General features: G+C 40.0%; 2 protein-coding genes across 2 annotated transcripts in view; both read right to left on the reverse strand.

Annotated features, from left to right (window-relative positions):
- Positions 1-4,776, reverse strand: part of mroh1 (maestro heat-like repeat family member 1) — a 21,513-nt gene extending 16,737 nt beyond the window's left edge. The window contains exons 1-9 of the mRNA XM_010787596.1: positions 4,687-4,776; positions 4,105-4,216; positions 3,721-3,866; positions 2,555-2,686; positions 2,288-2,450; positions 1,528-1,626; positions 1,241-1,392; positions 910-1,050; positions 681-773 (exon numbers count right to left, since the gene is read on the reverse strand). Of these exons, the coding sequence (XP_010785898.1) occupies positions 681-773; positions 910-1,050; positions 1,241-1,392; positions 1,528-1,626; positions 2,288-2,450; positions 2,555-2,686; positions 3,721-3,866; positions 4,105-4,126 (948 nt within the window). The 5' untranslated portion in view covers positions 4,127-4,216; positions 4,687-4,776. The remainder of the gene's footprint in view (positions 1-680; positions 774-909; positions 1,051-1,240; positions 1,393-1,527; positions 1,627-2,287; positions 2,451-2,554; positions 2,687-3,720; positions 3,867-4,104; positions 4,217-4,686) is intronic.
- Positions 4,777-5,378: 602 nt separating this feature from the next.
- Positions 5,379-12,116, reverse strand: ncam3 (neural cell adhesion molecule 3). The gene is made up of 12 exons (XM_010787587.1): positions 11,882-12,116; positions 11,384-11,455; positions 11,084-11,281; positions 10,825-10,962; positions 10,521-10,664; positions 10,227-10,344; positions 9,399-9,553; positions 8,749-8,882; positions 8,110-8,245; positions 7,257-7,452; positions 7,018-7,146; positions 5,379-6,640 (listed from the first exon to the last, which is right to left on the reverse strand). The coding sequence occupies exons 1-12, from the start codon at positions 11,946-11,948 to the stop codon at positions 6,604-6,606; spliced, it is 1,524 nt and encodes a 507-aa protein (XP_010785889.1). The 5' UTR covers positions 11,949-12,116; the 3' UTR covers positions 5,379-6,603.
- Between the last annotated feature and the right edge of the window lie 1,454 nt (positions 12,117-13,570).

Consider the following 13,570-nt stretch of genomic DNA (forward strand, 5'->3'; position numbering starts at 1 on the left):
ACACTCATCAATATCCACCTCACAGAGCTCACCTGGAGGGAAAACACACTTAGGGTTAAATATGCTGCGAGCTAGGCATTCAATTATATTTCAATAAGAACTATAATTTCACGGGAAGACTAGGGCCAAACTCCGGAGCTTCGGGGACAGAGCCTTCTCTGTGGCAGCCCCGAAGCTCTGGAACTCCCTCCCCCAAGACCTCCGTGAGTCTGATTCCCTCACCCTGTTCCAGTCCCGTCTCAAAACCCACCTCTTCAACTCTGCTTATCCTTAAACCCGCCCCTCCCCCCTCTGAACCAACATCCTCCTGACTGCTTTTCTGTTTTTGTTTTGTTTTTGTTTGTGTTTTTGTTCTTGTTTTGTTTGTCGACCTTACTCATAATGTAAAGCGTCTTTGGGTCTAGAAAAGCGCTATATAAATCCCATTTATTATTATTATTATTATATGACATAATGGAGATATACCAGACCCCGATAGGCTATCCAAAACGTTGGTAAAGGAACCCAGACACAATATACTGTATGCTACTAGCCCATCTAGAATTGGACAATTGGAGGTATATATATGAGAACAGCAGAACATCTTGACGAGTATGATTTCTGCAAATTGTCCCCTTTTTATGAGCGTCTGTGTCATGTGTCTGTGATGTGCTGCATTGTTTGATTTAGTATGTGTGTACCTGTTGATGCAGGGCAAAGAGCAGACTGTCCAGTTGTGTCTCCAGCACTCTGCTGCTCATGCTGACAGAAGCATCCAGAACTTGGCACAGACTCTGAGTGGAGGCAGAATAAAGAAGTGAAACAAAGTTTAATTGGCAGAAATAAAGAATGAATGCCCATAAAAGTCAGGAGACAGTTGTGAATGATGGCCATGAAACAAAATGCACTGTACTACAAACTCAAACCCACCTTGCTAATGATATAGTGCTCGTTGTTTTTCTTGTACAGGGACAGGATGGCAGGAATGAGCTTAGGAATCTGCTCCTCCAGTTTATCACTGGCCATCAGATGGCTCATAGAGCCCACCGCCTCCGCTACTGTCCACCTCAACTGGAACACAGAGACAGGAAGTCAGGTGACAGGCGTTACAGAGATTATGTGACATAGATTCACTAAATAGTAACCTTTACTAGAACTGTGTGAATAGGGAATACATAAAAAGGGAAGCCATGGAAAAAGGTGAAGAAGAAATCATGAAGCTCAAAAGATAATAGACAATGTTTTTCTACAGGGAGCTCACCTTTGACTCCCTGCTTTGTAACCAGTTATTGAAGAGGATGTCGAAAGCAGCATAGATTTCACTGGAGAATGTGTCCTTCCTGACTGTGGGATCTGGAGCTTTGTCCAGGTTGGCAAGGTACTCCAAGATACTGTCGCTGAAGTGACACAGAGCTGCAGAAACAAACGGAGGGAAAGGGAAATTAGGAAGAGTGCAAAACCATGTGAACCTTAAGTGTTTTAGGAGAAGGATATTATATTATTCAACATTTATGAAAATTTGATAAAAGCCTGTAGGGAGGTTCTTACCTGAAGAGAAGACCCACTTCATGTTGTCCTGTTTGGCCATGCTCAGCATTGGCAGCATGGTGCCCAGAATAGCATTGAGGAAGGGTACCATTCCATAAACTAGAGAACAAGGAAGAATACAGCATAAATTAGACCTTATTGGCTCTCACTTCCTCCGTGCTAGGAGAAATTGTACCAATTGTTAACAGAAAAGCATGGAGGGAACTCTGTATCTCTGTACTGGTCATTGATTTACAGTTACTCTAGCTAATTCCTCTAAAAAGTCAACATAAATCTAATTCAGTTGACACAAAGAACTACAAGGACAGCTACTCAGAAGCAGCCACTGATACAAGTCATATTGAGCATTTAGAATGTTCATAAGGAGTCATGATTTGATATCTATTATATACTGTATAGTATATATTTATATGTTCCAATATTAAAGGCAAAGCCAGCAAGTTTATTTATATAGCCCTGATTTAAAATAAGCAAGATTTGCAGGGGATCTGCAGTTTGGAGCATAATAACTGAACGCTGGTTTTACATCACAGTAAATGCACATTTAGAATGAAGAAGACATGCATACAAATGTGTAAAGCACGCAGAAGCAGTGGATGTCGTATGGGACCAATGTTGTGTGCTCCTAAACAAATAAACTCTGGTGGTGTGCAAACATTTTGTCCAATAAAAGCTGTTTTAAAACAGGTTTAACAGGTTTTTGTCTTTCTCAACATCACTCAATAACTGATTGAACTTCCTTAAGTAAATATATTCTTACCGTTGGAATCTGAAAGGTTGGCTAGTGTCTTGACCACGAAGAAGTGAGGAAGGAGCCCCGGCTGAAACTTGCTTAGTATCTCCTCCATGATGTCATTGATGTGCTTGTTGCCCACAGCGACCAAAATATTACTGGCTGCCTGCTGCCAATCAGGGATGACCTCCTGAGGGAAACAGAAAGGCAGAAAAAACATTAAGGAACATAGTTCATCATCTTCACTCTGCATTACACAAAAAACAAACAAAAAATGTAAATCTGACATTTTACCTTTGATCGTGTCATCTCATCTGAGGCCAGAGAGATTATACTCTTGATCCTGGGGTTACTGATCTCCTCTATCCTGCAGCCCACAATCAGCTCAATAGTCTGAAGAATCACAACTCTGTGGCTCACCACCAACTACAAAGAGGCAGAGGAGAAGAAAGGAGGGACAAGAAGAGAAGGAATAAAAGAAAATATCTATTTTAAAACAAAATTGAGAAGTAATAATGTCACAGCTAAGTTCAATGTATTCAAGTGACTGCAACGTAGGCTAAACATAATACACAATACAGAATATTCAACAACATCTCAATGAAAAAGGACATTCTTTATGCAGTGTCACTGATGTTTCCCTTGACAAAACCTGTTTAAAAAGAAAAATGTGGATGTATGTTTTTTGGAAACTCCAGTGGATTAAAGACTTGTAACATTAAGACTCAAGTTTAAGCTCAATTGGCAGAAAGCTATTTTGAATATTTGTACAATTCATAATTTAAGTCATTCTGAAATATTGTTGTTTTTGGACTGTTGGTGAAACAGTTTAATTATGTTCTATCATTCATAGACCAATTAGTGATTGATATATCAAGATAATGAATCGAAAATGTACATTAATAGTGATTTATGCTGCTTGACTCTCATTAGTCAAACCTCAAGCGGAAAATCGGATTCTCTCTGTGACAGAAATGCATCACAAATACACACAAGTTTACATGTTGCATGTGTGGGAAATCAAACCACATGCTAGAGGCCCTTTAGGTATGACCAGATTCCACAGATTAGCAGTACAACAGGGGGTCACATGACCACAATTCAATCAAAACACAGAGATTTCCATCATAGAAGTTAATGGTGTTCAATGTTTTTGTGTTCACCCCCTGTAGCTTCTAATCTGTACACTGGGGTTACAGACTGCAGTCACAGCAAAAGAGCACTTTAACTGTTGAAAAGTTCCCAGATGGTGTTGACCAGACACTAATGGCAATACCAGAACTAAAGGAGAGTAAATGGTAGTAAAAGCATGCTCATATATAGCAGTCATGCCGATCTGGCTCTTTTGGCAAGGGCTACAAGAGTGTGTACTGATAATTATGTCCACTGGTTACCACGGTATGGTTTCTTAGACACACACAGTAGAAGAAGTGGGATAGAGCTGTTTCCTGGCGATTTACCTTAGGGTGTTTCAGCAAGTAGTCCTGGCACATGGCTAACACTCTGTCTGGCTGCTGTTTTCCCAGGGTCAACATGGACTTCCTGACCTGCTCCTGGACCTCTGAGTCTTTATCAGTGGCCGCGTCTAGAAGAGCCAGGGTCACCTCTAGAGGGAAAAACCACAGAATTATGAGAAATATGAGCATGGAGATTCAAATGTAAAACACAAGAAGGAGAGGCCCTAAACACAAATGACTAGAAAACAGTTTTAGACACCAGTGCCGCAAAACCTAGGGCAACCTGAGAAAAATATGCATGGTTCAGAACAATCAGAGCAAATTCACAACTGTAGATGAATAGAGGCGGAGATAATACGAATTGGGGGGGAAAAGAGAGGAGCTCACGTTCCACATCTGTGTCCTCCATGATGTACAGCCAGAGGGATGGCTTCCTGTAGCCTGTGGCCGAGGATGTAGCTTCCCTCCTGGGATACAGATGGGCCGAGGCTGCCTGGAGCTAAGGAACATAACACGACATGTAGATACTAAGTAAATATATTAATTAATTTGACCCTTTCAGTGGTTTTGCAGACCGCAACATCTCACTATCCTTTCAGCTGTCTACGCTTTAGTTACCTGTCAACGCCGCCTCCTTAGCCACTAACACCACCTCCTACTAAACCAGCACGAAGTAGAAAACAACTATTATTAATACAAAGCTATATGAGGCTGGCATTGAAAGAAAACGGCTCTCATTATTGTCCAAGTATATTCTTGACGTCATGTCTATTGTAGCTTGTGTTATAATTATTTATGCGCCTTTAACCTTATTGAGAGATGATGCTGCAGACTTGTTAGCATGCTAACCTACAGTAGCATCTGTTGCTACGGAAGACAGCGTCCTCACACCGCAGAATGAAGGAAAACAAGAGCTTTGCTAATTAGGATAACTTACCAAGTCTTAGTAAACGTCGGCTGAATAATTACCTCTGACGACTGCTTCTTCTCTCGGTTTCAAACAATAGTTTTCCCTGTAAGTGTGCTCGCTGTGTGCCTGTCTGTCAGTGCAGGTGTAAACACGCCTGGTCATGTGCTTCTGGACAGCACGAGCGCATCAGGCAGGGGGCGTGGTCAGACAGTCATAGAACTGAAGCACATAGAGCTGCTATTCAACCTACAAACCATGATCTAGTCTGCTTTAGTAGGGTGAGAGAGTGCCTTATGGAGACTATTATGCATGGCTTCACTTCGTAATTAAGTTATTTTTCTCGTGGTGTATGTTTCTCATGTCTCTGTGTATCAACAAGTACCTTTAAACCAGGTCTCATTCTGACACAAGCTAACAGTAGTGAATTAAGTTGTAGATAGTTTATCTAAAGAAAGTTACAAGTCGTCAATAATGTAAAATAAATCCATTACAGGTTTAAAAATGTAAACAAGTTTAACTTACTAAACAGGAATAGCATTAAGAGAATCTTATTGTAAGTATAATTAGTAGGGTTGTATTAGTTATTATTTTATTGTGTAATTGGAAATGGTCTCCGGAAGTGGTTTTGGGCAACATTGTCTGTTCTTGTCATTTGTAAACTGTTAAGTCAGACTAAGAATGCTAGTAAAATGAGAAAACAAACATTCATTTGGTGAGCATAGAAAGACATGAACCTCCAGGTTTTTATGAATCACAAAGATGTAACAACACGTGTATTTACAGCAATAGATAATATTGCAGTGATCACTATATAGATAGTGATCACTGCAATATTACAACAGGATCAAAACACTTCATTAAAATGGCCAGGTCACTTATATCGAAGTATCTTTTCTTTCTTTTTTTTAAAGCTGAAGGTAGAATTTTTGACAATTTTCCTTTGAATATTTGTTTACTGTACATATGAATATAAAAGCTTCACTAAGTGAATATAACAAATGTGTTTTGTGTATACGTTTGACATGCCGCCTATTATTACAGGTACTTTTGAATGGATATTTCCAAAATATTTAATTAATAAATGTATAGTTCAAGTCCCTTCTAGTGGCAGTTGCCAACCATGTATACAAGTTCTTCCACACAAAAAATGCTTTGTAAATCTGGTTAAGTCAAATATGGCTTCAGTTTAAAGCCTCTCATGATAAATATCTTTCAATTACGGTTTAAAACAATACATATTAGTGCTTGATGATTACATAAAGGTAATATATGTTTATTTCAAGCTGAAAATACATGTCAGTATCAGAAAAAACTGTGCTATTTAATCTAAAAGAACAAGATGTATAATGCTTACATTTATTTCAGAAGAGCAGCCACGATGCATGTAAATAAAACAGTTAAGAAAATAAAGATATAAAAAGCATCATTAACGCATAAAAACTATTTTCAATGCATTTGAGTAGAAATGAAATGAGACCATCTGTCTGTGTGCAACATTTAAAATGTTGAAGGTAAACATTGATTGTGACTTTTAGAAAATGTTTCATTTTTTTCCAACACAAATCATTTTACCCTGTAAAACACAGACATCACGATTACCCTGTAAATGAACTTTTCCTTTTTCCTAATATAATTCAGAGTACACAGAACAACAACAACAACAGCATCTACAAAGTGCACCTCCTGCATGAAGTCTGTGTCAGTTTTCGTTTTAACTTTAAGCTGGGAGATAGTTAACCAGCTGTCGTCTCACTTTAACAGCACAGATGTGTGAAACAGCCAAGTGTTAACAAACCTCAACAATCAGGATTTCCCCTCCATTCTGTCAGTGAAGACTGACCTTTCTCATAGCAGCTGTATCCAATGTGACCCAGCTAATACAACTGAGTGATTGTTTTTTATTGATCTTCTTTTTTGGTCTATAAATTATTCACACTTTTATTTATTTCATTTATTTTTTCTTCTGATTTCTGGCCTCATGCATCGGCAGTGTCTGATCCTGGCGTTTTTTTCCTGCGAAAAAGAAATAATTCACAAATTAGATATTTGCATAAAATATGCAAGTGTAAAGAACATCAATTATTTGCTTTACTTCTACGTCTAATTAAGCAGCAATTGCCAGAGTTTAATTGTTTTGTTCAAGTCAAATACTGTTGTTGCCAGAGTAAAATTGTCCCACATGCACATGAAGCAGATTTTAGTGATGACATTTTATTAATATCTAAATACAGTTTTTATTTCAAAAGCTCTAATAACTTATTATTTTCAACTGCTTTTTTAAATGATGAATTCCAGCCGTCAGCTCTGCATGTTGGGGACGGGCGCAGGCACTGACTTTGGAAAACATTCATGGCAGCGTGTTTGCTGTATAGGGGAGTGAATGAACATACTCATGTTTGGTAAGGGAGGCTTTGTCGCAGGTGATCTCTGGCAGCGCCCCCCCCTCCTTAGGGAATGTCTGCAGCCCCGCATTTTGCACACTGCCTCTCGGAGTGGATAAGCCATTCAGCTTCACTTCTCTGCAGCCACAAAAATATTTCATATGTAATAACTTGATGACGGACAACCACACAAAGTGCTATTATGTGAACATGATAACAGATAAATGAATATACCAAGACAAACTCACCCATTAGTGGTTCCCTCTCCTTCTTCAAGCATTTTGAGGCCTGGGACCTTCTGTCCAAACAGTTTCGTAGAGATGGACATAAGCAGGCCGCAGCGGTTTCTGTAGCAGCAGGTGGCGTCCACCACCAGGAACACCACCAGGAAGATCACCATGACAATGCCGAACACGGTGCCTTTTGTCATGCTGCTCACTTTGGCTGGAAGGAGAGAGAACAAAGTCAATCTGAGAACTCATTTTGCCACCACCCCCAGGTTAGCTTTAGGCTACATTTCCTGGTTAACAGGCATGGATGGAACCAAAACAAGCTGGCTACCCCATGGCTTTCAGCTGAAAAATGTCACTCAAAAAGATACATCACCAGGAAGAGACACTAAAGAGCATGAGGAATATAAAACAACTGCAAAAGGTCAACTAACACCTAATATTACTACAAAGAGACACATAAAAACCAACAATAGACTCAAAATGTGACCAAGAGACTCAAAATTACTTCAAAGAGACTCACAATTAATAAAGAGAAGCACAACAACTTCCAAAAAACTAAAATTGATTAAAATAAAGAAAAAGATAATTAAACAGCCACAAAGTGACACAAGGCATGTTTTGCTTCTATGTAAGAGAAGGCATTTACATGTCTGGGCATATAGGGGCCTGTGTCTAATAATCTGCCCATGCCGAGGGGGCTTTTGAGGGAGAAGAGGACTGAGGTGGGTCCAGGACTGACAGGTAGTGAGGAGGACCGGGCTGGGCTGTGAGTTAGGAGGCAGGAGGGAGGTGAGTCAGATGGATGCTTATAAGTAGAGGTTCAACTTGCTTTTCCTTCATTCTATATATTGAGAACATAAGCTCTTACTGTATATTGCAACGTCTCTCGATGCGTTTCCCGAGTTGCTGACAGCCATGCAGGAATACAGTCCACCATCAGAGGGCACTGCCTCATCAATCACCAACGCACCATCTTCAACACGGACACGACCAGAGCCAGAGTCCTGCCGGAGGGAGGCACACAGGGAAATATGCAATCAGATATGGTACCAAGTACTATTAGTGTGTATAAGTGTTTAAAGTCAACACGCAGCAAATATGTCAGTGAGTTAGATAGAAGTATAGAGTGCCAGTCTACAAGCACATGATTAATGGGTTGATCAAAACTTGCTATGCCAGATTGATTGACATGGGCTTTGGTTACTGTGGCAAATGTAGAGCGGGCAGATGATGCATGGATCCATAAACTCCTACCAATGGGTGTAAGAAAATGTACACTTCAACTTTAAGATTTTGTGTTTTGTGATAGTGTATCGCTTTTCAACAATTATTTACATGCAAAGAATTGTGATAAACAGTGGCTGAGTTTGTATAAGTAGTGCTATGATTTTAGATGTTAGATGGAGAGTGCAGGGGTTTGTATATTGCATTGCTTACAGTATCGGAATACGGAATCACAACCCCTGTATGATACTGTTTGTTGTTCAACAGATTCCTCAGATCTTACCAGTATGCGTCCATTTTGCTTGTTGAGCCAGTGCAGCTCAGGCTGAGGATGACCGGATATGTTACAGGACACAGTGACCCGCTCGCCCACTGACACACTCTGCTGCTCTGCTGACACAAACACCTCTGGGGCCTCTGAAATAAAACATCAAGTGTCATTATAGTATATAATGCATGACGTAAACATGTCACCATGGGTTAAATGCAGCATGTCTAACGGCCCCTTGAAGCTTCAACGCTTCTGCCCATTCACTTTGAATGAGGTGACGTCACGCTTTGTGGAACCACAATGCAGTTCATTGCTCTACAAAAGTAGAGCAATGTTCAAAAGCAATGTTCAAAAGTTCAAAAGCAAGGTTCAAAAGTAGAGCAATGTTCAACTTTTGAAGCTTCGACGGAAGCGTCAGCCAATCGAATCATATGCCAGTACAAGCTCTAGCCAATCAAACTGCGTGCTTGTGTGTCCGGGGCGGGAGATTCATGTGATTGGATGTTGGTCGAGTTTCAGACACGCCCACCGGCAAGCTTCAACGCACGCCGCCGTGTGGACGCTGCGTAATGGTTCATATATTCACTTTTGGGTTATGCTGTTGTTGTGTTTCAGGGAACTGCTGAACGGGGAAGAAAAATATTGATTACACTTGAACTGACCATAAACATGAAACATGAAGGTAGCGGTGCTCTCAGCGATCTTGTTGGTGGCGGTGCAGATGTACTCTCCGTAGTCGCCCCTGGCAACAGACTTTATAGTCAACTGGCTACGGTCCGAGTTAAACTGATGATGTGAGGGGTCAAAGGTCACCGGCCTGTGAGGAGGAGATGCAGAGCTCAATACAAACTTACTATTGCTGTTATTCATATGGATTCAAAGGATATGCTTAGAGAAAGATAGAGGAGGAGGGAGAAACACACACACACACACACACACACACACACACACACACTAAAATACATAATGACACAGTTGTACTGCAGATTGTAGATTGTCCGAAACCAAGTTGTAATCATGGAAAGACACTACCATTTCATACAATGGTCAAAATCAAGTTCTTCTCCCAGACAAGTGGACATAAAACATCAAAAAAATACATCTACCTGTTTATTTTATTACACTTTGTCTGTTTGCATCTGTTGATTTCTCACTCCACTGTAATAATTAAATAATGTCTCACTTATAGTAATTTGATAAACTTGCAATACAACATCAAAAAAATGATAATATATATAAATACAATATTTTCCCCTTTTCACCTGAAGGGTCTGCCCTTTAAAACTAACCCAAAATATATTAAAAACATGTTATTCAACTGAAGTCGAGTAAAGTGATGCACTACAATTTGAATGCTTGCTGCAAATTAGCATTTACTGTGAGTCGTGAAACTTGAGGTCACTTGAAGTCATTTCCCATCATCAACATATGGGTACACAATATGCCTTTTTATGGTGACACTAAAAATATGTCTCCATGTCAGGACTCACATGTTCCAGGTGATGTTGGGTTTTGGTAGACCGTCCACCAAACACAGCAGGGAAACGTTGGTCTCTGGTCCGGCCAGAACCTTTTTCACCTCTTCTCTCAGACGCACAGAAGGAGGAGCTGCAGAAGGGAAATTATAGAACGCTTTGATCCATCATAGTTCTAATCCTGGCATCCTCGTATCTAAATATGACTACATGCGTCTGTGCCTAACAAACTGAGCATCCAAGAATTTGCTATTTGTGTCATAATTTATCTTTCAAAGCTCTTGATCCTTATGGGTGAAAGATACCCACCATTGACGACAACAGAGACAGGGAGTTGCTGATAGACGGGCCTTCCTCTGATCTGGGCCCGGCACACATACGTCCCAGCATCCTTCCTCTTCACTTTTTCAATCAGGACTGTGTTGTCAGGCAGCCGACGCACACGCTTTCCTCCTGAAGCGAGAGACAAGAACACAGAAAAAAGGGTTATATTTAAAGTCCAATATTCAGCAATGCTGTTTTAGTTTCCCAGTCTTATTTTCGCCAATTCATTTGTTTACAGTCTAAGCTTAGCAAGGTGAGAAAATGTGGAAATATTTTGGAAGGATCCTACCATTCGAGGAGATTTCCTCTCCGTCTCTGAGCCAGTGCACATCCACGGCTGGCTGGCCCATCACCAGGCATGGCACAATGCCGTCTGTGCCCTCCAGAAATTCATGGTATGTGTTTGTGCTTCCAAATGATGGACCCTCTAAGAAAAAAGTAGAAGGTAAGGATGCTTACTTTCTGCAGTAAAGCGAAAAAATTAGTTTGTTATGAAATGACTATTACCCATTTCTAGACAGGTTCATCAAGTGCTGATTTGTACTTACCATAAACATACAGCTGTGTAGAAGTGTCATCATTGTGTCCACTGTCAAATTCACACACACAGCTATATTTGCCCACATCCTGCATCGTTGCATTCTTAATGCGCAGTTTAGAGGAAGTCTCATCCTGCTTTGTCACCTTCTCTTCATCAATAATTTCTTCCCCATCTTTGTGCCACGTTATTTCTCCCTCTGCCCCAGCTTCAGGACGGAAAGAAGGAAAAGACAGAGTGAATATAAATGCTTAATTTCATCTAGATGATCTAGATTGATTTGTGATCACATGAAAATAAAAAGGCTCACCTTTACAAAGCAGTAAGATCTCTTCTCCCAACAGAACATCTTGCTTACTGAAGATGATGTCCATCTTTGCATCTAGAGGAGAATAAATACTTTGCACCTGTTTCTGCTCTTTCCAAAAGGCATTTATAAATCAATATGTGATCCTGCTTCTTGTTCTATGGGAGACTTTCAATTAAGTTAATGATTTATGATCCACATACTTAAGTTCTATATTGAATAGTTGTGAAAAAGAATATTAAAACACAATGTTATATTTTAAGTTACATAGAGCAGTAAAATAGATGTCACTTTTAAATGTAGAAAACGTTTTTTCTAACTGTTTTAACAGGCAGGATTCAACTGAAACATGCTTTTTAGTTGTATATACAGACAAATATATATTGATTATTGCCTAATGTATTTCCTCATTACACTATACAACACATACCTTGCTCAAAATAACATATTTCAGCCATGCACCGTATCTTTACAAAACCTTGAGTTATTTAAAAATCTTACCTGTGCAGTGCAGCAGAGGCAGCAGCAGAAAGGCCATCTTTAGGATGAGAGCTGATAGGTCCGTCATGTTCACCTGGCTACTGTTTGACAATCCTGTACGACTTCAAATCACAACTCTGAAGTTTGTCTGTTTTGGTTTTTGTGTCAACACAGCTGGAGAGAAAAACTAATATAGTTTATAAATAACAAATATCTCTAACTCTGTATCAGGCTGACTTACAGACACCTGCTGTTTTCCTATCCACCAAACATGCTGTAAGTATGATGGGGAGAGGGTCTGTGTCAGGGGTTATATAGGGGCAGACAAATAGTGGAGATGAGAGGAAATGAGTGAGGGGTGGGGGCCAGAGAAAGAGAGAGAGAGAATGCATTGCTCTCACATCCTTCTTTAGCCCCAACAGATACTCTGTGGCTGGATGACGTCCATCCCACATTTTATCTGTTCTAGTTCTCTCTCTTCCTTGACACACATTATGTTTAATTTCTCTCTCTCTCCCTCCAGGCTACCGGATGAAAGCCCGGGGAGGCAGCCCGCCCCAGGGGAGTAAGAGATGGAGAAAGATATTTTTATCACTGCATCGGTTTTTCCTCTCTGGTTCAGATCCACGCAAACAGCCTGCAACCACAGTCTGCCAAATTCAGCCCCATCATTCACATTTCCTGAGAACGTACATCCTTTAGGATGCTGAAATCAGCGCACCTCAGTCACACCCATTCTACTACAAAGAAAACGTTTTCTGTACGAAGAAAAACAGCCAATACTCGGTGATTGCAAGAAAAACTATATTTGAAGGCGTTGATTGTCAACTAAGTTTAGTACGTTTAATCATATATTTCAAACTTTTGTATAAAGTCACATCAAAGTAGACTTTGAAGTAAATCTTTGATTAAATTCAGTCACATGAACAAATATACCCAAGGCTTTTGAATAAGCACAACAGGCCTTCTCATACTAGGCCTTTCAGCATGTCATTGCGCAGAAAGCTCAGGTGTTATTTTAAACAGTAAAACAAATATCTGCTGTATTTAACTGGCAGTTTTTCTATTTGAGCATGCATGTGTACAGCTGACATATTGACACCAACACCTGTGTTTCCTATAATGTAAAGTAAACACGTCTGCTATGAAATAAAGCGTCTACGTGATTGAGTTTCCCCAAACTAAAGAAATCTAAGTCAACTGTAGTGGCAATTTCTTATATTACTTTATATGGTAAAACCAAATGCAACGCTTATATGATAAACTGTATTCAGTACATGTCTCTTTGTTCGACTTGTTGTTCACCCAGATGCTTCCTGCCAAGGTGACATTTGAACAGTACAGTTATTGTTCCTCAAAATAACAATGCAAATGCAATTAACAGTCAGCAGAAAGTGTTATCTCTCTTTGTCTGCACAGCAACAGTCCTCTATAAATCACACACACACATTATGCAGGTCTCCCTTGAAAAAGAGATCTATGATCTCAAGGGACAATCTGGACAAATAAAGGTTTTAAATTAAATGAAAGCTATTGATAGAATAGAGCAGGGATCACCAACTGCATTTGTCCAAGGGCCAAAATGTATCCAATAGACACTATCGCGGGCCAGCGATTTTTATATAGTCCACAATGCTAGTGGAGCACGCTCAGGTACTGCGGACCGCATAAAGCTTAGCAGACTCTTCACGCTAACGAAGGATCACTTCT

The sequence above is a fragment of the Notothenia coriiceps genome, unplaced genomic scaffold (genome assembly GCF_000735185.1).
Source record: "Notothenia coriiceps isolate Sejong01 unplaced genomic scaffold, NC01 NC01_scaffold00001209, whole genome shotgun sequence".
In the NCBI taxonomy this organism is placed as follows: domain Eukaryota; kingdom Metazoa; phylum Chordata; class Actinopteri; order Perciformes; family Nototheniidae; genus Notothenia; species Notothenia coriiceps.

Coding starts and splice junctions, on each gene's coding strand:
- ncam3 (XM_010787587.1), bottom strand. CDS start 11,948: ATGACGGACCTATCAGCTCTCATCCTAAAGATGGCCTTTCTGCTGCTG. Junction 8,883..9,398: donor CTTCATGTTTCATGTTTATG/GTCAGTTCAAGT, acceptor GTTTTATTTCAG/AGGCCCCAGAGGTGTTTGTG. Junction 8,246..8,748: donor AGCAAAATGGACGCATACTG/GTAAGATCTGAG, acceptor TCCCTCCGGCAG/GACTCTGGCTCTGGTCGTGT.